General features: G+C 41.8%; 2 protein-coding genes across 3 annotated transcripts in view; one reads left to right on the top strand and one right to left on the bottom strand.

The window, feature by feature from the left end:
- The window catches only part of ABCD3 (ATP binding cassette subfamily D member 3), a 63,997-nt gene extending 46,749 nt beyond the window's left edge, over positions 1–17,248 (bottom strand). The window contains exons 1-3 of one of the 2 annotated variants that reach the window (XM_053249229.1): positions 16,839–17,248; positions 2,697–2,730; positions 1,143–1,241 (exon numbers count right to left, since the gene is read on the bottom strand). In XM_053249229.1, coding sequence (XP_053105204.1) covers positions 1,143–1,241; positions 2,697–2,730; positions 16,839–16,957 — 252 coding nt within the window. In that variant the 5' untranslated portion in view covers positions 16,958–17,248. Of the gene's footprint in view, positions 1–1,142; positions 1,242–2,696; positions 2,731–16,354; positions 16,374–16,838 lie in introns of those variants that run through there. The other variant, XM_053249230.1, reaches the window with a different exon arrangement.
- ARHGAP29 (Rho GTPase activating protein 29) overlaps positions 17,029–25,126 on the top strand; it is a 206,511-nt gene continuing 198,413 nt past the window's right edge. The window contains exon 1 of the mRNA XM_053249228.1: positions 17,029–17,597. The gene's annotated coding sequence lies outside the window, so the exon portion shown is untranslated. The remainder of the gene's footprint in view (positions 17,598–25,126) is intronic.

Raw genomic sequence — 25,126 nt, forward strand, 5'->3', positions numbered from 1 at the left:
GCCATCTTATGCGATTGTTATGCATATCCACAGTATCTATATATCTTTCTCCTAAGCATACCCGTCGCTCATGTGTGGCAGCTCTCATGCGAGCAGCTGCCTGGGGGATGGGGACGGGAGACAATGGCGGCAGCGGGACAGCCTGGAGGAGGAGGCGGGCCGGCCTCGCCCGGCTGCCAGGAGGAGGGGGAGAGAGGAGGCTGCGATGGCGGGCCGGCCTGGCCCTCACTGGGCTGCCCGGAGGTAGTAGGCTGGCCTGGCCTGGCCACCCACTGGGAGGAGGTGGCGGGCCAGATTTCCTGCCAGCCCAAAAAGCCAGAAAGCATGGAGTCAAGGGGTGAGGAAGCGGGCTGGCCAGCCGGCCTGCCATAAAGCGCAGGGAGGAGGCAAGAAGGGGGGGGTGAGAAAGCGGGGGATGGCCAGCCAGCAGAAACCTGGGCATGCCGGCATGGTGGCAGTGGATGGGCCGGCCGGCGGCACAGATGCTCTGCGCCCGGCCCAGCTAGTGTATATATATCCTCCATAACAGGAGGTCAGTGCTTCATTCTCCATAAGATAAGGCCAGTACCAACAGCAACTATGCAATTTCTGATTATCTTGATGTCCTGGCCATATTCAAGGGCATTTTGCACAAATAAATATTGTATGGAGTATTTAGTCAGGCTTATTGGAAAAAATGTATATGCAAATCTTGTAGGTTGGATCCTATCTTGGTTAAGTGGAACAAATATCACACACATTCCCTGTCCCCTCCTCCATACAGTAGGCCCCTCTGCAACCCCACAAAGCCTCTTTATGAGGGTTGAGAGACCTCTGAGAAGGAGTATCCCTAGAATTTCAGAGAACAGACCTCCAATTATGGAAGGTACCTGTGCACAATTTCTAGAGATTTTGGGTCCCCTTTGTAAACCCCTCATGCCACCCCATTAGCAAAGGCCTTTACACCAGCACTTTGTATGTACAGAAGCTGTACACTAACAGTTTGGTATAAGTGACAGTAGTCACAGACTAGATTTTCAAACTGTGATGACCAGAGCCTTTGGATGGGGTGGTATAAATGTAACTGATTGATAGATTAGATCAGATAGATCAGATCTAAGAGTAATACAATTAGAGGTTGACAGATCTTCATTTGTACTTACCTCTTTACAAAATGTTCTAGGGACCATTACTTTCACGATTTGACATATTCTTGCAAAAAACACTTTATCTACTGCAGCCCTCTCTTTCTTGAATTCTTTCTGTATAGATTACACAAGACAATAGTTTTGCTCTTTTGTACTGGAGATAGGACTATTTCAAGCAATTGATCAGGCGCTACTTACTCTTCAATAAAGCTGTACCATTCTATATGATCTGTGAATCACTGGTGGAGCCCTTATCTAAAATTTTCAAGTTGTCAAATAGTATACAGTCTTTGATACTTCCAAGTGGGCAACATGCTTTATTTCATATGTATAATTGTATGGTATTGCTGCGGACTTCATTGATGCTTACTCCTGAATCAATTCATGAGCTTGGAGGCTCCAGTTTGCCACAAGATCCCTGTCAGCCAACATAACTAAGGAAGAGATGAAGCCCGGCAAGAAAACACTGGTTGAAGCAGCACTTTTTTAGTCAGTTGATTTACTCATGAATAAGCAGCTCCTGTCACTTATTGCAACAAGCTTGGGTGCTGCTTAATTGCAAGCAAGTGCTGATCAGGGAGGATGAAAGGCAGCTCATCTCTTTTTCTCCTAGCACTGAATCCTGTGGTACAAAAATGCTGTATATAGCTCAGATATGAAAATGTGAAACAAACATTTAATAGCCTAAACCCTGGTAGTTTAAAAAAGAATTTTCCCCACATAATATTTTACTGTGATCTGTGCCTCAGTAATTTGTGCTGGATAGAAATGCGTAGAAACAATCAAAGCACAAAAAAAAAAAAAAGAAAAGAAAAGAAAAGAAAAGAAAAAGATGAGTTACTCTAACACACTTCCCAAATAGAAAAACCCCTGGTCTTCCACTTTGCTTAGACTTGACAACCTACCTCAGTGTAATGGCTAACACACACACCTCATGTGTATCAATCTCCTCTCCATACAGACATAAATACAATTTTCAAAATCCTTTCAAAAGAACAGCATATATTCCTTTACACCTGCTGCCTAAATTAACACAAAACTACATACAACCCACACACATTTTACATTATTTCAGAACTGAAATGAAAAGGGGGCAAAGCACCATAAAAAGCTTATTAAATGCTACTAGAAAAAGGAATCAGAAATACTTGCTGTAAGAAACATGGCCAGATAGCAATACCAAAATACCAACTTTGAAATTGAAAGATACCATGCCAGTGTTGGATACTGGAAGCATTTTGAAGCTCTTACCCATAAAAACGGATCCATATGAAATGAGATAGGCCCTTTCAAAACTAGCTCTTTTCATTTTCAAAAATCACATTTAAACCTGTTAGCAACAAAGTATTTGATTATTATATTCCTATTCCTCTCTCTACATTATAGAGATAAGAATTATACTGCCTCAGTTTTACTACACCTCAAAACTGAGCCATTTTGGAAGGCTCAAATCAAATCAAATAAAATAAATAAATAAATAAATAAATAAATAAAACCATTTCAAACTGTTCAACAGAATTACTTATTTTAGCAACCATCTGTACACACACACACTGCAAGGAGACTCACCTCATTGTTGGGCAATGCTTTTCCACTTTTCTTTCTGCAAGTGGAGAATAATTGTTTTAGGGTTTTTTAAAATCAACTATTTATTTTCTTGATCCTGAATAAAAGCTATCTGCTAGCTACAGCAAGTATAGTACAAAAGTACTTTGAGACATGAAAGCAGTCTGGTACATTTCACAGTAGTCTATTTTTCATCCAGTTTATGTTTAGTCACAGTAAAAACACTATAACCAACTTTTTAGAAGTTCTCACCTGATAGTAATCCGATTAAAGATTATACTTTTCTGCCTACATCACTAGCCCTAATTTGAACGACAATGCATCTTAGCCTTAGGCCAAAAAATCTTCTCAAAGAGATCAAAGAAAAGCTTTATATAGTTTCCCACCATTTAAGGTAAAATAAGTATTGGGCTAAAGCCAGAGAACCATATGCAGTGCTCCACTTATGGAATGAGGCTTTCCCAACTCCTTCCTCTCCACTGTAGTACCTACCCTCCAGAAAGAAAAAGAAAGAAAGAAAGAAAGAAAGAAAGAAAGAAAGAAAGAAAGAAAGAAAGAAAGAAAGAGGTTAGAAATTCTGATGTTTTGATAATATATGTAAATGACCTACACGATTTCTGGGAGGAGGATTTTTATTTTTTTTAAAAATTATTTTGCAGAAGACTCAGTAAGCTTCTTTGTGGGAGTTATTGCTAGGTACCCACATCTAGCAGTTCTTGTGCCAGCATCTCCTTATTTTCAGTCCACATGAAAACCAACATTACAGAATTCAGTCCCTCCCTGTCACTTCCATTTTCACAACCTCTAAAGGTGTTTAATGTGCACATATACAGAACAGAGTTTGCTTTTTAAAAAACATTTTGCTACTGCATGGAGTCTTGAGAACACTAAACTGTTTGAAAATTAATGCACTGAACCATTAATAAATTTTGTTCTTTATTTAAACCAATAGTTTACTTCAGTCAATCTATATTACAGTCAATGACCAGCAAGACAATACAATAAAGGCATTTATACAATCATACATACATCACTATCATTTATTATTTCATTGTTCCTCATATAGAGTAGACAAGCATACAACATGTCCTAGATGTTCTAAAAGAAATTTAACATAAAAATCATCCAGATGTCCTGGGGATTTCACTAGTGATGGTAAAATCAAAACAAATCTCAGATCTTGGTAGAAACCGCAGCACAAAAAGAACATGAGCTATTGTTTTGATTTCACCAGTACCTCAAGGGCATTGCCACTGTGAAACAGGTATACGCTGAAATCTACCTTCCAGTAATACCGAGAAAAGTGCATTGAAGAGAGCTCTAGAAAATGCCCAGCAATATCTGGAGTATGTCAAAGATGAAAGATTGGGTGCTGGTGCAAATACAGAGGATTCCCTCAATATCTTATAGGAGCTGGGCAGCAGACATATCATTCTGCTGCTCAGGGTCCTTTATTCACTGTTGCATAATTGCTTTTGATGACCCAAGGAAAATAGAAAATCAGGGGAGAGACCACATGAAAACAATGTATCCTCTAAACCCCTCTGCCAATCAGATTGGAAATTACCTGTCAATATCAAGGGTGTCAGTCCCACAGGAGTAAAATTAAGTTTAAGCTAGAAATTAATAATGGCCATCCAGATTCTGGCTTATACTCTAATCAAACCAGGGGCAGAGCCACCATTGAGTGAATGGGTTCAAAGAACCTGGGCCGCCACCAATCAGGGACATGCCTTGAGCCTCAGACACACATCCCACATCTGACATCTGCAGGGTTGTGATTTTGCTCCCAAATGGGGCCACACAGCCCTGTATGGGAGATAAATCGGCCACCACTGCACTTGCAGCATGGCTGGAGCCACTCTCCCTGCTTTTTAAAGGCAGGGAGAGCTGCTCCTGGCCACGCTGCAAAAGCAGCACTGGCCAATTTTGCTCCCAAATGGGGCCACATGGTTGTTAATAAATAGCCTAGAAGAAGAGGCCATGATTTTCGTTTTAGAGTAATTTATAACCAGTTGGTCTTCCTTACAATATTGTGCAAGAGCCCTAAGAGTTCGCCTTAGGCCAATTTGAGTCTGTGACAGAATAATATCAGCATACAATAGGCAGTAGGGATGTGCACAGAACCGGCTGGCCCATTTCAGTTCGAGTCCAGACCGGACTCAAACCTGACCGGACCAGTTAGGTCTGGCACTCCTTCAACCCCCGCCCCAGTTCAATTCAGTCTGGGGGCGGTTCGCAAATTTTATTTTTTAATAAGTTAAAAAAAATTACTTTTTCCCTGAAGGGGAAGGTCCTCAAGGTGGCGGTGGGTGTGTGTGTGTATCCACGCCAGCCTCCGTGCTCACCCCCTCCGGCTGGTTTTTTGGCCCATTCTGGCCTTTGTATTTCGGCACGGTGGCCATTTTGGCTGCTGCCAAGCATGCGCAAATGGCCTCTGCAAGGTCCTGGGTCATGCCAGGCCACACAGACGCCATTTGCACATGTGTGGTGGCATCCTAAGTGGCCGCTGCACCGAAATACGGAGGCCCGTACAGGCCGAAAAACCAGCCGAACAGGCTGGAGGGGGTGAGAATGGAGGCCAGCAGGAGGAGGGGGAACCTTTGCGGACCCCCCCCCCCGGCCTTGAGGACCTTCCGCTTCGGGGGGAAAGGTAATTTTTTTAAAAAAATTACAAAAATCATACACACACACCCGATTCAGTCCAGGGCTGGACCAAACGGGGTGGTTCGGTTCGATAGCAAGCCGTTGAACCAAACCCGTTCAACGTTGAGCCTATTCACACATCCCTAATAAGCAGGTATCTCTCTGCTGACTTAGGGGGATGGAAATGGTTTACTTCTAAAATTCAATATTTTGGAAAATATAAATATTTATCTATTCAACATAAGCTACAAACCAATATGCAATATAATAAAATCTTAATAGAAGATATATAATCTAGGCTTAAACAAAATACAGCATATTGAAAATACTGAAGTAGATAGGTGGCATAGGGATTCCACAGTACAGCAGCATCTAGGCCAGCACTGCACAACTTCAGTACTATCATCCCCAACTACTGGCTACTTTGGCTGGGGATGATAGGAGCTGGAGGGCCAGAGTTGTACAGCCCTGATCTAGACCACATTAGATTGCAGTTCAAATGGTCACATCTATTTTTCTATTTAGGTCATGCATAAAACTGTCTTTTATCAGGCAGTCAGGTCCCACTATTCAAGGGTTGTTTGTTTGCTTTAAAGAGAGCAATCAGCTGGTCTTTCTAAATGTGAAGAAAGCACAAAAAGTAATGTATTTACCCAGAAAAGAAGAAAGCCCTACATAGTGCAGATCAGATAGGTTTGCATATAAGTTTAGCAAGTATTTAGAACATGTAGACACTCAAGCAATACCTGTTTAACAGCAAGGAGAACACTGCAAGTTACACATAATATCCAATCAGAACCACTTTACTTCTGTTCCTCACCAGTATTACTGTCATAAATACTGTAAATCACTGAAGAGCATATCATTTATTTTCTGTAGTAGCCAAAGCTTATGCACTCACTTGGCTACTTTCCCAAATGTATTCTTCTATCACATGGTATGCTGATTACAAGAATCAAAGTGCAAAGGTAAAGGAATGAAGTAATACATTACCTTTTACCTAGGAGAACTTGCTTCTGACTTTATTATGTCAGAAGGGAAATGTGTGTGCAGATTCATGTATTAATATACAGCTTGCACTTCACACTAACTAATGTTTGCGTTGAAAATATTTTCCAAACAGAAATTCTGCCCTTGTTGACATTTCAAACTTCACCACCTCTCTGGGAGTCTCTCTTGCAATGTTTTCAGAAGACTGTGTAAGAAGGCAGGAAAACAATGTGCTAAAATACATGAAGTTGAAGCCAAAGTTTCCTCTCCTCTGATGTAAGGACTCCTTGATTACATTTGCCAATGAGGAAAAACAATGGGCACCATCCAGACTAGTCTTGTACTAGTTCTCAATGCATTAAGAAAACTGTTTCAGACTAGTTCTTGCACTAGCAGATGTTGTTCTTGCACACGGTGCACTAGCGAACTGTTGTGCAACATACTGCATTTCTGTTTGCATGAGCTTGTATACGGTTCCCCTTTCGCCAGGAGTAGCACAAGATGGCAGAGAACCGAACCTGAGCATCTCTGTGGATGCTACCTATCATTCACATACACAAGAGAAATGTCTCTAAGATGGTACATGCCTTCTGCAGTTTTTACAAGTACTTGAATAGAAGAAATATATTTTAACTGTTAAAAATGTGTCGCTTTAAAAATTACCGGGGGGTGGGGAGTGGTACGTCTTTAGTTGAGCAAAATATTTTTACCCAAATAATTTGAATAACTCACTAAGCATTGCAACCACTGCAGCCCTAACTATAATGTTCAATCTTATTATTTCACCATCTTTCTCTACTTCTACTTCCACCACCGTACTCTTTTGTTCATTCTTTTTCTGTATTTTGTTTGGTCATTGCACAATACAACGCTTGAAGTAGAGCACCACATATTTATGCAACATTAAGCTACAGTAGCAAACACGCAGTAGGTCTTTGTGCAAGTTCATGCTCCAAGTCTTCTGTATTATTCAAGTCTCATAATACCTGTTTGGGAGAGACTATAACAAGGATAAGATGCAGAAGTGTTTTCCAGTGCTATGCAAGTTGCTGGCCCAGAGCAAGCTAATGGAGTAGCAGTGCAGTAGACAACCCACAGGACTAGATGGACCTTTTCTTTGATTCACCAGAACTCTTATAGGAGAGGAGGGATGTGACCTACAAAATGCATTTTCTTTTCCTTTCCTTTAATGTCAGAGTCCTCAAAGTGTCAGTTAAGGCTTCCTAAAAAGAGTTTACAGAGATGCTGGAGGCAGTGTTCCCTCTAAGGCGTGCGCACATGCACGTGCTCAGAAGTTTTTTTAATGTCTGCTCAGTTAATTTTAGATCTCGCTCAGGTTGAATCAGGAATGCCCCATTCTGAATACATGTGCGCACACGCTGCCTTGATACTGCCGCCCAGAACAAAACTCATTCCACACACAGATGAAAAAGACTAGAGAAATACTGGCTAGAGGACACACAAAAACCGCCTTGGGGTTATTTTTAATGAAAGGTGGTATATAAATCCAACAAACAATCAATCAATCAATCAATCAATCATCTCTCATTCTCCAACTCAGTTTGCATTTGTCTTCATTGGTCAAAGAGAAAGAATGCCTCTCTCACTGTATCATATGGGCACATCAGTGCTTCCTCCTATTTGCTGTATTGACAGATAAAGCATTTAACATCAGAGCCTCCATTTCACTGCAAAAGCTTTGTTTGGTCATAAGTAACCATTTAGAATGACCCAACACATTTTTCATGACATGGGGAGGCTCTCTGTGACAATAGCAAAGCAATAGCAATAGCACTTACATTTATATACCGCTTTATAGCCGGAGCTCTCTAAGTGGTTTACAATGATTTAGCATATTGCCCCCAACATTCTGGGTACTCATTTTACCGACCTCGGAAGGATGGAAGGCTGAGTCAACCTTGAGCCCCTGGTCAGGATCAAACTTGTAACCTTCTGGTTACAGGGCGGCAGTTTTACCGCTGCGCCACCAGGGGCTCATAAGGGACAAAGTACGATGACTCCTGGTTTAAAATGAAAGACTTAGTAGTAAGAAATTCTTCATAATGCGTAACTTGTGCAGAATTCAAACATGTCCACTCTTAACATTGATGTATATCACCTTATTTCTCAGAATGTCTGTACTCATCTTTCACCTAGTTTTCTGATGCCTTCAGGGTTAAGAGGCAGGTTTACGGTATGTCTCAAGTATTGCAGCAACATAATTTTAATTTCTTTATGAACCATTTACCTTTCTCTTTATCAGGCTTACATGAGCTTGCTTCATTCTTTTAACACCTACTAAATAGAGCTATATCATCAAACTGTCAGCTTGGTCTTTTATACTACATGGCAAAATATCCCAATGAAAGATTCCTAAATTCAGTTCAAGTAGCAAGTAATCCTGGCCCTTTAGGAAGAAAAATGCTCAGCAGCATAACCCCATCCCCAATTTCCATTTATCCTGTGGTTTGACTCTTACACCATTTCTCATAGGCTCCAAACCTCAACACAAATAAGAATCCACCTCTCTTGCCAGAAAGTTCCAGGGAGAGAAGGGGTTGGGTGGCCAGCAAAAGAAGTCTGGCTAGTGAGCCAAGCCAATATATAGAGCCCCCCAGCCATATTATAAGAAAACTACTGATTATTTATGACAGTAGCATCAAGCTTAAATAATTTAGATGGCCAAATTCTCATCCTGCAGAGTGTTGGGGCCTCAGTACGAATGTTTCACAGAAAACTCCACCAGTTATACTGTACATGGGGAAGGGGGAGTGGTAAGCATGACTAGCTTCTTAGAAAACCTCTCACCACCCATTCCCAGTGTGCCACCTTTCAACATCTTGCCTAACACCATCATTGTCCTCAATCATCCACTCACCTTCATCAGAGGCCCACACTTCTAACTCCACACCAACCAAATTCCCTTCCTCTATACTTCTGCTTGCCTCTCAAAAAGCCCTCTCCACAGTCCTTCCAACTCAAACAGCCCTGTCATCCAAACATCCCCTGCAAACTGGCCAAAAGCCGCCGCCGCCACCACCTATACAACATTACAAACAAAATTACACTATTTGCTCTTGCTCTACTCCACTGCACTACATCTCTCTTATATGCTTAAAACTCCTTGATAGCTATATTGCTATTTAAAGGAACTTCAGGGAAGAAAGAATGGCTTTGTGACAAACCGAAAAAGTAATGTTCTTAAATGTTTTATTTAACATAAAACATTTTTCAAAAACCAGTACAACTGTAAATATGAGCTGACAGTGCAAGGATGCACCAGTGCATCCAAACAGCAGCCTAACAGAACTTCCCAAATGCACCAGTGCAGTAAGGAAGCTGCAATTTTTGATGCCCTCCCCTTCCCCAAGAAGCCTTCTATGCCACCTGAGGACTATGCAACCCCTAAGGGACATATTTTGTGGCACAGAGGGCTTCCTGGGGAAGGGGAGAGCATCAGAAATTCCCACTTCCCACAGTGCAGTTACTTGGGAAATTCTGTTAGGCTGCTCTCTCATTGCACCAGTGCATCTTTGCTCTATATATCAGAACAATAGTCCGTGGTATTACTGAGTCAGTCCCTCTGCCGTATGAAGCATATTCGCTTCCTAATATTCTCAAAATGTTTCAGTTTTTGTGATGTTGGGGATACCAAAGGGCTCCTGAGACTCATATTTAATCTCAATGAGGCTCCTGAGCCTCATCATTAACAGCTCAAGTTTAATGACATTAGTCACTCCTACCTGAAATGGTTGTTTCATACAAAACAAGATTATCTAAAAAGTCCATTTCAACATTTTATGTTAATATAATGTATGCTAATATCATGTATACTGTGACCAAGTTCTTTGAGAAATCTTTTACTGAAGATAATTATTTTGGGTACTGTGGAAATAGAATGTTGGCTCCAGTAAGAAATGTAGATACTTAAACAACACTACAATAGAGATAACATTTTAACTTAAATTGTTTTTATATATCAAACACAAACTTATTTTGACATCAACATATTGCATAGAAGACATTGTTACTAATTCTGATTATGACAGGTTATAAAGATACAGAATAAAGGTTTAGAAGTTGTTAGCTTCTAAAAGCAAAAAAAAAAAAAAAAGTTCTCCTTGTAATATCAGTCACTGAAGAGGATGAGTCAATAAGTTAAATGAAAACCTCCCTCAGACTTTGTACTGCATCACCTGGCTGAATAGTTTTTTTTATTGGTACTCAGATGAGAGCACCCTCTCTCCCCACCCACCACCCACCCCCAGCGAAGCCTCCTACGCCATCCTTTTCCTCTTTCTTTCCCCTTCTCCCTTCTGATCAAAGTGTAATCTTATCCAAAATTATGAGAAAAACGTCTCTATTTTTTTTTCCCCTTACAAGTGCTCCAAGTTTAGTGTGATGATGATTTGGCAAAGATGGATATGGAGAACAATGCATTTTATAATGTATTTTGTACAGATTGTCTTGTATTTATTTTATTAGACTGAATTTTAATTAAATTTATTTCATATTAATTTAAATTATTCTTGGCCTGCCAGAATGTCAAAAGTTAAATTTTGATTAAATTCATTTTTAATTAATTTCACTTTAATTTGATTTAATTTTATTGTCTGATTGATATTAAGTGTTACTCTAATAATCTAGAAATGGGGGGTGGGGTGGTCGTGGGGGTGGAGAGGATTGCAAAAGGATGTGTTCTTGCACTCTGAAATTGGAGCATGTAAGTTGCTGACAATACTTTGCGCTGTCAAGGGCCATTTGAAATGTGAAGGATTTTAACATTAGACCTGAACAAAAGCTGGTTGTAACACCAAAATAATATGCACATCTAGAGAGATGCTATTGTTTTGTGTTTCCTCTTCAGCCACTGGCTGAATTGTGCTGGAATTTTAATTGTGCTGGAAGATCTTCATTAGAGCCAGCGTGGTGTAGTGGTTAGAGTGCTGGACTTGGACCGGGGAGACCTGAGTTCAAAAAATCCCCATTCAGCCATGAGACTTGCTGGGTGACTCTGGGCCAGTCACTTCTCTCTCAGCCTAACCTACCTCACAGGGTTGTTGTGAAGGGAAACTTAAGTATGTAGTACATCGCTCTGGGCTCCTTGGAGGAAGAGCGGGATATAAATGTAATAATAATAATATTAGCACATGGAGAGGTTTCACAAAGCTGCTTCATTAGTTGTAGCGGGGCTTGGCAGGCTAGGTCTTTTTGCATGCAATGAGAATGTCAGCCAACATTAATAATAATGTTGGGGGGAAGTTGAGAACAGTCAGTTATCTGAAAGATGGGTGTCAGATGTTGGGGGGGGGGCGCAATTTCAGTGCTTGCCCTAGGTGCTATTTTCCCTAGATACGCCTCTGTATGTATGCAGAAACTCAATAAGGCTGTATAAGGTTGCATGTCCCTATAAGCAATATGGTTGTATGTCTGGAGAAAATCATGTTCTAGGTGTTTTTTTTTAACTTAGCATTTCATTTTCAAATGAGGACTTGTATTGTGTTTCCTAAAATGGACACAGTGTTATTCATGTTGCATCAATATAGCAAACACTTCCTGAAACATATTTCCATATGGCAATGCAACAAGCAAGTAGCCATTTTCAGAAGGTATATAATCTATGAGACATGATTGTACAACTTCACAAAAGAGTTTTGAAACAATTTATAGAGAGATCAACAAGCTCAAACAAACCAATCATTGCCCAATAATCACCGATTTTTTTTCTTTAATGGGACCAATCATTATCTTATTATTAGTTATCCTGTATTTAAGATCCACCAGCTTGATAATAACTGTGCACAGTTTTGAAATCAAATGATGTAGGTGCTAAGCATTTTATTAACATAAATGTCCAAACTATTAACAACAACAAGTATTTATATACCGCTTTTCAACCAAAGTTAACACCTTTCTCAATCATCACCGCTTTTCAATAAAAGTTAACACCTTCCTCAATCATGGCAGATAGTTTATCAGTCATATGTAAATATTAAGTTTCAGTTTACCTAGGTTGTAATTTTTCAGATATTTTTAACTTCAAGCCTGGAAAAGGACAAAAACTTTGCCATCCTTCAGAAGATCCATTCTTTAGGGATGTACGGACTGGCTAGAGCCAGTGCGACATCGGATTTGGCCGGCTTGAGAGCTCACATCTGGTTTACCCTTGAGCCGAACCAGACCCAGTTCGGCTCAGACTTGAGCCAAACCCCCAACCCCACCCCGCCGGCCGGTCCAGGGTTCTAACCAAAATAAAAATAAACACACACACCCTCAAAACTCACTGCCTCCAAGGGGCACATCTGGGGTCTCTAGCATGGCAGCACTCCCTGGAGGTATTGAGTTTTGAGAGAGAGAAAATGGTTTGTTGTTAGAATCCCTGGACCAGCTCAAATTCGACCCAAACCGTGGTGCATGTTCAGGGGTGCAAAACTGAACATAACCAGTTCCATTTGAGTCCAGTTCAGACTTGAAACAAACCGTGCATACTGGTTTCATGCACACGCCTACTTATACAACCCTATCAATATATTCTGCTTTCCAACTCTAGCTGTTCTGTATTTGCCAGGCTTATGGAAGCCTGTCAAGAAAGGTTATGGAAAAACAGACGTTCTCTCCAAAACTGGTACAGACACACACAAATCTCCCACGACTCCTAAGAGGTCAGGTGATACTTTCTCTTCAAGCAGTTAGCTTGGATAATGCAATTTGGATAAAGAAACTATACAACAAATATGCCACCTCTTTTTTTTTTAATAAAAGTAAATTACAGACTGCCCTTAAGTAATATACATTGTTCTATGAACACTTAAGTGTATCAGAAGTGTTAATGTGTTATATTTGAGAGGGTGGTGGCCTCCCAGCTCAACAGTCTTGGAGAAAATTGATTATCTAAACTCATTTCAAACTGGTTTTCAGGCAAGCTATGGGGTGGAGACCAGTGTTCTCTCTAATTTGTTTCATCTGTGTGTGGAATGAGTTTTGTTCTGGGCAGCTATATCAAGGAAGTGTGTGCACACATGCATTCAGAGTGGGACCTTCCTGATTCAACCTGAGCGGGATCTAAAATTAATTGAGCAGACATCAAAAAACTTGTGAGCGCACACGTGTGCATGCCTTAGAGGGAACACTGGTGGAGAATGCCTTGGTCAGCCTGATGGATAATCTCCAACAAGAAACTGACAGAGGGAATATGACTCTGTTGGTCCTTTTGGATCTCTTGGTGGCTTTCGAGATTAACAACCATAGCATCCTTCTGGAGTGCCTGAGGGGACTGTGGGTGAATCTGAACTTTTAAATGGTGTCCCACATAACCTCTCTAAATGCCTGTCTGAAGGTGTTGATGGGCTGGATGAGGGATAACTAACAGACAGAGTTACTTATTGTGTGGGGTCAGAACTTGGGAGACAATTTTTATCTGCCAATTCTGATAGGGTCACACTTCCCCAGAAGAACAGGTATATAGTCTGGAAATGCTTCTGGATCCAAACCTCTCCCTGCTGTCCCAGCTTGGAGGTGGCCAGAGGTGCTTTCTATCATCTTCGGCTGATATGCAAGCTGCACTCATTTCTTGAGATAAACGACCTCACAGAACAGTGGTACATATGCTGGTAACCTCCAGGCTAGACTACTGCAATGCGATTTGCATGAGGCTGCCTTTATACATAGTTCAGAAACTGCAGCTGGTGCAGAATGCAGCAGCCAGATTGGTCTCCAGGTCAACTCGGAGAGACCATATTATTCCTATACAGTACTATAAGAGCTACACTGGTTCCCAGTAAGTTTCCAGGCAAAATTCAAGGTGCTGGTTATAACCTATAAAGCCCTAAACAGCTTACGCCTTAGGTATTTAAGGGAACATCTTCATCACTATGAGCCTCACTGCCTATTGAGATCATCTGGATAAGTTTGTCTGCAGTTGCCACCAGGTCGTCTGGTGGCTACACAGGGATGGGCCTTCTCTGTTGCCACCCCACGATTCTCTGGAATGTGCACCTAAGAGCCTCCCTATCTCTGACAACTTTTTAAAAGTCCCTAAAGGCTAATATTTTTCAGCCAAGCTTTTTAATTTGACTGTGGTTTTAAATTGTTTTAAAGTTTTCATTTTAATTTGTTTTATGTTGTAAACCACCCAGAGATGGAAGTTTGAAGCAGTTTACAAGTTTGAGAAAGAAAATAAAATACTGATAACAGTACTCCTCCTTGTTCTAGTGAAATTAGTGGAGATGGTCAGCTGAAAAAAGGAACCTTTGGAATAAACTTTGGTATCACCCTAAAGTTGTGCCGTTGAGTTGGTATCAACTTCTGGTAACCACAGAGCCATGTGGTTTTCTTTGGTAGAATACAGGAGGGGTTTACCATTGCCATCTCCCACGCAGTATGAGATGATGCCTTTCATCACCTTCACTGCTGCCCGATATAGGCATTTCCCATGGTCTGGGAAACATATCAGTGGGGATTTGAACCAGCAACCTCTTGCTCCCTAGGCAAGTTACTTCCCTGCTGCGCCATTAGGTGGCTTGTTGGTATCACCCTAGAAGAGAAAAATCAGGTGCTACCTTGAAAAACTAAACAATGTTGAACAGTTTCTATCTATATACTTAATTCTCTCTATATACTTAATTCTCTAAGCCAGATGCATGGGGATGCATGGGGGAAATCACATGTGTGGCAGAACTCTCACGAGACTTCCACACACATGTAATGAGACAGCTGGGCAGCAGGCAAAACCCCACCAGCCTGAGGAGGTGGCCAGCCAGTGGGCGAAGCCCCGCTGGCCTGAGAAGGAGGGTGGCTGGCGGGGAGGAGGACGGCTGACAGACGAAGTCCAGATGGCCTGAAGAGGAAGGCAGCCAGTGGGGAGGAGGATGGTTGGTGGCAGAAGCCCTGCTGGCCTGAGGAGGGCAGCCAGCGGGGAGGAGGATGGCCAACGGCTGAAGCCCTGCTGGCCTGAGGTGGAGGACGGCCCCACCGTAGCCCCATCAGACTGAGGAGGAGGATGGCCGGCGGCCAAAGGCCACCATGAGGAGGAGGCGCCGATGGTGGGCCCTGGCCTGGCCGCCAGGTGGAGGGGGGAGAAGGTGGAGGGGGAGAAGGTGGAGGGGGGGCCAGAAGTGGGCAGTGGGGGGGGAGGGGAACGGCTGGCCGGCTGACCAGCCAGAAAGCTGTCCATGCCAGCATGGAGGGGGATGGCTGGGCCCAACTAGCGCACAGATGCTCTGTGTGGGGTCAGCTAGTGATACATTATTTGGCTAAACCTAAGGATACTCATTTATATTATTAGGGTTTCTAATACCTGTGACATCTGCATTAAAAGCAGAAATTCAACACCTGAAGTCCTCTCAAGCAGTGTTCTCTAAGTTTTTTCATCTCTGTGAGGAATAAGTTTTGTTCTGGGTGGCAGTATCAAGGCACATACATTCAGAGTGGGGCCTTCCCGATTCAGTCTGAGCAGAATCTAAAATTAACTGAGCGGACATCCAAAATTTTTGTAGCACGTGCACACACCTTAGAGCACTGCTCTCAAGTGCTAAATTTTGCCTCAGCCATGTGCTCATTTGTTTGCATTAGGCAAGCCAGCCTCTTTCTACATCACAAATAGAGATAATACTATTAGCTTATCTCATTGTGTTCATCAGCATTAATGAGGTAACATATGTGTGAAGAGATTTGAACCTGGTACTCGAGTGCTAATATCTAAGAGAGCTCACACTAAGCACTATGATCATCAGTAAACATCCGGTGACAGCATTGTTCAATCAGAGTAAGCAGGGGCATAGCTAGAGGAGAGGGGGCCCGTGTTCATCCTTCTTCCTGGTGGCTCCTCAGAGTGTGGTAGATAATTAAGAAAATAGGGAAGGGAGGAGCTGTGTGTGAACTCATCTGCTCAATTATAGATACACCCCTGAGCGTAAGAAATGTAATCTGCTGAGCTTTCCTAAGGGAAAGCAGACTATATCACTACATACACATACAATACAAGGGTAATTATAAGCAAGAAGGCAACACACTTGTTGAATGATCACCTGTTTTGCAGGTATTAGAGGCAGACTGGGGGAAGGGGGGAAACAGCGAGGGGCCACAGCTCACTGGAAGAGCACACAGAGACTTCACATGCAGAAAGCCCCAAGTTTAATCCCCAGCATCTCAAATAACAGGGCTCTCGAGTAGTAACGCTGCAAAACGCTTCCACGTGAGTCCTCGGCGTAAAACTACACGGATGGACCAAAGGTCTGACAGTTTATAGCAACTTCATGCGCTCCTAAAAGGCAGCGCCACCCCTCACTGAGCCCATTAAAAAGCCAAGAGGCGTCTGAGCTCCTTCCTGAGACAGGTCCCCTTAGCATTGCGCGCCGGGTTGGGGCGGGCGGGGGAGAGGTCGAGTTGCGCCTTCCTTCGGCCACAGCCCCACCAGCTCCTGTCAACGGTGGAGGCGGCGGCGGCCAACGGCTTCCTCATCCCGGTCAGCGCCCCCCCCCCCCCGAAATTGTGCCGGCCTGATGGACTAACCTTTGCTGGGCGGCCGCCCTTCTCCGCTTGTTGAGCAGGCAGAGCAGTGCGCAGGCGGCGGCGGTGGCGCCAGCCATGGTGGAGTAGCGCGCAGTGAGGAACTTGCTGTAAGCAGCCATGGCGGCGAAGGCAACGGCAGGCGCAGCCGGAGAAGCAGCAGCAGCCCGACCGGAGAAGGGGCTCGCCGCACCGCGAGGGATGCCGGGAAAAAGGAGGCGGTCTCTGTCAGCGGGGAAAGAGGGAAAAAGGCGGCGGCGAAGACGACTTGGGCCCGGCCTCTTCTGTCGCGCTCTCGGTAGATCCGCCTCCGCTCCTCCCCACGCTACGGGCGGACTGTCGCCGTGGGAGAAGGAGTAAAGCCGGCTTGGGCTGCTCTCTGCCTCGAGCAGGCAGGTAGTTGGCTGCTAAGAGACTGAAAGGGGACCCCCCACGGCAGATTTGCCCAGGTGCTGCAATCTCATACGTACTTTAGAGGCCTCGCCCCATTGAACTCGGCTTATTTTCAAGCAGACATGCAGAGAATTGGGCTTCACTACGGCAGTATTTCCCTATCAGATTTCTGATAGCCGAGAGAGAATACTTGTTTTGTTCTCTTCTGAAACTGGAGCAGGAGCATATGCAGAGAAAACGAAACAATCTCCGCTGATGGGACCAGGAGTGCGCAGAAATACTCTGCTGTAGCCAATGCAGTCACCTGTGGGGTGCCCTCATCAGAGGCTGAAGAGGCCATGCAAGAACAGGGACTCACGCAGAGACAAAGTAGGCAGCCTCCTGTAAAGGGGTGCTTGGGCTTATGGAAGCCCTTCATTATTTAACAAACTTGTTTGGGGTAAAATATTCGTTGAATTGGGAGAGGAGGAGTGTTGCCATTTTAATTCACAAATCGGAAATATTTGATAGTGAAGGTAGTTTTCTTATATATATTGTTAACATGGGTGGTAAATGCTTGACATTAATGAATTGTATGGTCCAGTTATGGATTCTCCAAAATTAATACACATTTACACATGTTGACTTTTGAGCACCTGATTATTGGTGGAGACTTGATTTGGACTCTTGTTCCCATTCTTGACCATAACACACACAACCCCTCATAAGAATATAAGAACAGCCCAGCTGGATCAGGCCCAAGGCCTATCTAGTCCAGCATCCTGTTTCACACAGTGGCCCACCACCAGATGCATTTGGGGAGCCCACAGGCAAGAGGTGAGGGCATGCCCTCTCTCCTGCAGTTGCTCCCCTACAACTGGTATTGAGAGGCATCATGGTTCTGAGGATGGAGGTGGCCCATAGTCACCAGACTAGTAGCCGTTCAAAGACCTATCCTCCATTAATTTGTCTAAACCTCTTTTAAAGCCATCCAAGCTGGTGGTCATCACCACATCCCATGGCAGAGAATTCTATAGATTAATCATGCACTGTGTGAAAGAGTACTTCCTCTTGTCAGTCCTAAATTTCCTGACCTTCAATTTCATGGGATGACCCCTGGTCCTAGAGTTGTGAGAGAGGGGAAAAGATTTCTCTCTGTCCACTCTCTCCACTCCATGCATAATTTTATAAACCTCAATCATGTCTCCCCTTAGTTACAGTACCTGTTTTCCAAAGTAAAGAGCCCCAGATGCTGCACCCTAGCCTCATAAGGAAGGTGCTCCAGGCCACTGATCATTTTGGTTGCCCTCTTTTGCACCTTTTCCAGTTCTACAATATCCCTCTTAAGATACGGTGACCAAAACTGTACACAGTACTCCAGATGTGGCCATGCCATAGATATACATTATAATAATGGCATTTTTATTTTCAGTCCCCTTCCTAATGATCCCTAGCATGGAATTGCCCTTTTTCACAACTGCCGTGCACTGAGTTGACACTTTCAATGAACTGTCCATCACAACCCCAAGATCGCTCTCCTGCTCAGTTACCGACAGCCCATCTAGATTACACTCTTGAACCTATACCACACTTAAGACCTATATGCCAGATTTTAATCTAATGGACATATGGTGTCTTCTCAATCCTTCTCAATGAGAATATACCTTTCTCCTGTCCATAAAAATTGTTCTAGGTTGGATTATTTTTGATATCTTGTTCTTTAGTGTCCTGTAATATACGCATGTAATATTGATGTCATAGCATTCTCCATTACATGTAATGTACGATCTCTATTACCTATAATTAGGCATGTAATATTGACGCCATAGCAATCTCAGATCATACCCTTTTTAAGATGGTGGTTCATTTGGAAAGTTAGGTGATATAGTTATACATCCCTGCTGAATGATCCTCAATTTATTAGATAAATAATGATGGTGTAACTGAGCCCCTGTTAAAACAAAAAACAGGAGATGGAGGAATATTTTTGGTGAACAGGGGCTCAGTTACATCATTATCTTTGGTTTGGGATACCTTTAAAGCATTTTTGCAGGGCCAGACCATTGTTTATTCTTCACACAAAAAAGGCAACAAAGGGCTCAGATGGTATCTATTGAGAAGCACTATATCCCTTTTCTGAGTTATATAGAACTTTAAAGGTAAAGTGTGCCATCCAGTCGATTTCAACTCCTGGTGTCCACGGAGCCCTGTGGTTGTCTTTGGTAGAATACAGGAGGGGTTTACCATTGCCTCCTGTGCAATATGAGATGATGACTTTCAGCATTTTCCTATATCACTACTACCCAATATAGGTAAGAAACCTATATCTGAGAAACATACCAGCAGGGATTCGAGCCGGCAACCTTCTGCTTGTTAGTCAAGCATTTCCCCGCTGTGCCATTATGTGGCTATATAGAACTTTACTTATATGGCCAATTATGAAATTAATAAGTTATACTCCTTAGAAACTGAATTTTGGTTGAATTGTACCAGGCAAAGATATTGGGAAGAGGGGGAAGGATCTAGTAAATCTTTGCATTTCAGATTGAAGCAGATAAAACAGTGTAACATTATAACTTCTATTTGCAATACTCAACACAATGTTTATCCAGACCCTGAACTAATAAACCAACAGTTTTTGTGTTTTACTCTAGCCTGTATAGTAACAATGCATCTAATATTGACATAGATATCGATAGCTTTTTGCAACAGGTGTGTCTTCCACATTTAACACAAGGTCAAATCAATTTTTTAGCTGTACCTCTTTCTCTACAGGAAATAATGATCACAATTAAACCCATGAATTCTGGTAGGGCCCCTGGCCTGCCAGATTTCCTGCAGAGTTTTACAAGAAATATATTATTTTTCTGGCTCCAATCTTACTGGAGGTCTACAGTGATGTTTTTTAAAATAAACCTAATCCATCTTCTTTTAACAAAGCTTATACAACTGTTCTTCTTAAGCCCAGTAAAGACTCTGAATTATGCATTATAGACCGATCTCTTTGGTAAATGTTGATGCTAAGATATTGACAGTTACGTTGGCACCATGTAGGGTGCAGACTGTGCTTCCCACCATTATTCATCCTGTTCAAACTGGATTTATATCTGGCCATCAAGGATCAGATTGTTGATTGATGTATTAGCTTTATCCTCAGAGAGAGGCAAGACCTGGTTGCTTTAATTCCCTTAGACACGAAAAAGGCACTTGACATGGTCCATCTGGGATTCTTGAAACATATTCTGATCAAATTTGGTTCCCCCCTCAAACTATTTTGACTTGGGCCACTATACTATACAGGTCTCCCCATTTACAAGTTATTATCAATGGTACATTGTCTCCTTTAATTAGGCTAGAACAGGGCACATGCCAGAGATGTCCTCTATCTCCTCTTTTCCCCCCATATGGTATTGGAACCCCTGGCTTATCAGAGACTCGGATAATATAAAAGGTACACTTGGTGGAACTGAACACAAGTTGATTTTATATACAGATTATATTTTATGTTTTATTGACAACCCAGTGGTCTCAGTTCCTAATCTTATTTATATGGATCAAAAGTTTGGTAATTTATCCAGTTATTCCATAAATTGGGGTAAATCAGATCTGATGCTTTTGGGCTTTATAGATTTTCCTGGGGAGTGTAGGCTGTGGGGTTTTGAGTGGTGCCCAGAGTTTTTCTGTCTATTTAGGTATAGTAATCTATAGGAAACTTTCTCAATTAGTAAATTTAAATTTTCCCAAATTTTTGACTCAAATGGAAAATGACTTAGATTGGTGGGCTATGATCCTACTGAGTATATGGGGCAAAATAAATGTGGACAAGTTGAATTTGACACCAAGGTGTTTTTATATATATATATATATATATATATATATATATATATATATATAAATAAATCTTCCAATTCTTATAGCTTCATCATATTTTAAGCAAGTTTATAAATTAGTAAACAGGGTGGATTTGATTTAAATCAAACTGATTTAAATCACGATTTAAATCACTAGCAGGGTGGATAAAAATCAATGATTTTTTTTAAAAAATATAAAAAATCTGATTTAAATCAAAAAAATCCGATTTAAATAAAAAAATCTGATTTTTTTGATTAAAAAAAAAAATCATTGATTTTTATCCACCCTGCTAGTGATTTAAATCGTGATTTAAATCAGTTTGATTTAAATCAAATCCACCCTGTTAGTAAATGACTTATTATGGCAAGGACATCCACTGGGGGGCTCCTTGAGGCGTGGGGCCCCCCAGGCAGCCGCCTCCCCTTGCCTAATAGTAGTTACGCCCCTGCTCTGTGGTCTCCAGGAGTCGACACCGACTCGAGGGCACAACTTCACTTTACTTATAGCAACAGAGGATGGGGAGATTGGGAGAGGAGGAGGAACCTTTTCTGTCTATTATAATATCTAGAATTTCCTAGTGGACAGACACAGAACAGCTCAAGTGGCTTGGAGATTGTTTCAATGAATAAATAAATTGTAGACCTTAGCCTATCCCTTCTTGTTTTCTGTATGCCTGTCGCTGCTGACTAGCTCTTTGTCTCTTTGTTATGGAGGCTCCCGAATCCAAGTTTGAACCATATTATTTCTGGGAAGAGCCTGTTCTTACACATGCTTATTTAGAAATATCCCACTGAGTTCAGTGAGGCTTGCTTCCTGGTTACTGTGCTCAGGATTGCAGCTGTCCAGGAATTTAATGGGACTTGCTCCCTAGTAAGTATGCACTGGATTCCAGCCTTTTAAAATAATAACTCCCAGTGCACTCAGTTTGAGTAAACACACACACTTGCAACAGAAGATATATTCCACACTCTTCGAACTTTGTCAGAAGAAATTCACACTTTTTACGTGGAACACATTGGGTTTTATTTATTTATTTTAACATTTATATCCTGCTCTTCCTCTGAGGAGCCCAGTGAAGTGTACACAGTTATGTTTATCCTTGCGACAACCCTATGAGGTTGGTTAGGCTGAGAAATAAATTTATGGTCCAGAGTCACCCAGAGGGGATTTGAACTACGTCCCCGCCAGTCCTAGTCCAACACTCTAACCACTATACCATACTCTTTTTGCATGTCCAGTGCTTGTAGTTCCAGGGAGTGTGAAACTTTTAAAATGGTCCTGTTCTGCTTTCTATCCCAAAATAACAATATTCAGACATATGAACAAGAAGTAAAATCAGAAATCGAAGCACTAGTTAAAAACTGCAAGAAGGGAAAGGCCCCAGGACTTGACTGTATTATAACTGAATTTGTTAGTAATAACCTTGATTGGTGGGCTCCCCTCCTTGCTTCTCTTTTTACTTATATAGATGCTTCAGCTATAATCCCAGAGGACTGGGTTGTTTCAATAATAGTACCACTTTACAAGAAAAGATTAAAGGAGAATCCAAATAATTACCGACCGATTAGTCTTCTTAGCGTTGTCAGCAAGTTATATGCCAGGCATCTTTTGAGGAAACTCCAGAACTGGTTGGATGATCAGTGTATCCTAATGGCTGAGCAAGCAGGGTTTCGAGAAGGCTTCTCTACAACTCATCAAGTATTTACATTGCAATTTTTGGCTGAAAATATTCCTTTAGACCTAAATCGTCCCTGTTTACTGCTTTTATAAACTTCAAGGCAGCATTCGATTCCATATCTAGGGACAAACTCTGGCTGAAGTTAAAGGAATCATCTATAGACCGCCATTTACTTTTATTAATTTACAATTTCCATCGAAATACCCGTCTCAGAGTACAATGCTCTAGAAAAGGGCACCTCTCTTCTGAGATTCCTGCCTATAAAGGAGTTCGGCAAGGATGCATCCTTGCCCCAGTCTTGTTTAATTTTTACATAAAATCAATAGTTTCGTATTTTAATGAATTGGATTTGCACTCCCCCAAACTTGTTGGCAGACATGTTTCATTATTGCTCTATGCGGATGATATTGCCCTTTTATCTCAAACCAGGAGAGGTCTCAGTCGTGCTTTGACCTCCATAGGTAAGTATACTGAGAAGGAGGCTTTAGAGATCAATTATTCTAAGACCAAGATAATGGTGTTTTCAAAGCACCCCAAATCTTTAAATGGACAATAAACGGGCATAGTATTGAACAGGTTAAGGTTTTTAAGTATTTGGGGGTAGTATTCCACCAAACTGGAACACATAAAGCCCATCTTGATTATATTTCCCAAAGTGCTCAACAGACGGCAAATGTGATTAAGTCCTTCTATTACTCTAGAGATGCCTTTTTCATACCAGTGGCTATAAAATTGTTGAAGGCCAAGATATATCCACAAATTCTTTATGGGGCGCAGATCAGTCCTCTGGAAAATTTCTCTCAGCTTGAAACAATACAAACTACATTCCTGAGGGCTATTTTTCAGGTACCCAGGGGTACAGCAAATGCCATCCATCGTAGGGAAGCAGGGGTCACCACTTTGAAAGCAAAAGTATGGTTTTGCATAATTAAATTTTGGTTAAGCCTGGTCTTCTTTTCGGCTGGTCTTGCCCCTTTAGTGTTATCAGACAGTTTTGTTTCCAAATGGAAATCAGCTCTGAAATTAAAACTGCATCACTTGTGCACATCTCAAGAAGATCTTATTGGGCGAGGATTAGAGCAGGCCCTTTGCTTTGTGAAACAACGGCTCAGAGATATAGATTTTCAGGAGGAGTCTGCACGGTTACCCAAGGGAATTTACTTAGGTTCTCAAACTTTTAACTATAAACCGGCTGAATATTTAGACCAGAACTTGGTACCAAAATTTAGGAGATTTCTGACCCTTGCGCAATTGAACGTTCTCCCTTCGGCAGTACTTGATGGTAAATTCAAACGACTTATGATCAGCGCTGTTGCCCCTGCGACTCAGCGGATATAGAGTCTATCACCCATGTTATTCTTTATTGCCAGTTTTATAAGGATGCTCGCACCAAATTTATTGCTCCTATTTTAGCTACTTATCCTGGTCACACAGACCAATTTTATTTAGAAGTTATGCTGGCCAATTTTAAACCTGTATTTTCAGATAATGTGGCAAAGTTCTGTTTTGTGGTGTTGAAGCTCCGTAAAGACTGTATTAGTAATTTGAACAGTTTGTGATTTTGTAAACTTTTGAAATTTTTGAATTTTCTTATTTATGTTATTGTTATTGTTTGTTAATCTGGTCTGTAACCACAATAAACATACTACTACTAGTAAAAAGGAGCATTTTAGTGTGAACCCACTGCTAGGGTTTGTGCTTGAGGCTACTTAATGAAGATCAGCTACCTCAAATACACTTACAAGCAGGTTTGGCATACATATAAAGAGTTATTCTGATTCCCCTCATTTCAATAAGGAATGTGCACAAAATGGATTTTGCATTTTGTTTTGAGCTCAAAACAAAACACAATGGCTGGCACATTTAATCATAACAGTGGTCAACCCGGTCATTTCAATGGAACAAACCTCTAAACATTTGAGTATTTCGGCCATAGGGAACAATGGGGAAACATGAAACACCCCATTGTTTCCCATGGATAGCTCTGAGTGACACCAAAGTGGGTTGGGCATGATGGATGCTACCTACCACCCAACCCACAAAATAAATGGGCAACTGGGTGATTTTAAACAATATTTTAACCTTTCCACAAAACCCCCAGAGGATCACAAGCCAGTGCCAGAAAACCAATCAGCAAGGGGGAAATGCCTCCAAAATGGTTACTGAAAGATCAAAATGTTTCAGATCAAAACAGGGTTGTTTTGTTCTGCGCTTGGAACAGGCCCTTTATTTAAAGGATGTTTTGTTTCAAGCTTGAGACACGAAATGGCCCATTTCGAGTTGAAACATTTTGACATTGAAATGTTTTGTACATCCCTAGTTTCAATGCAGAGTTATGGGCAGAGTTTGGATTCTGAGTATGAAACCAAAGACTGGCAGTTGTTCTGAA

This window comes from Hemicordylus capensis, chromosome 4, assembly GCF_027244095.1.
Source record: "Hemicordylus capensis ecotype Gifberg chromosome 4, rHemCap1.1.pri, whole genome shotgun sequence".
NCBI lineage: Eukaryota > Metazoa > Chordata > Lepidosauria > Squamata > Cordylidae > Hemicordylus > Hemicordylus capensis.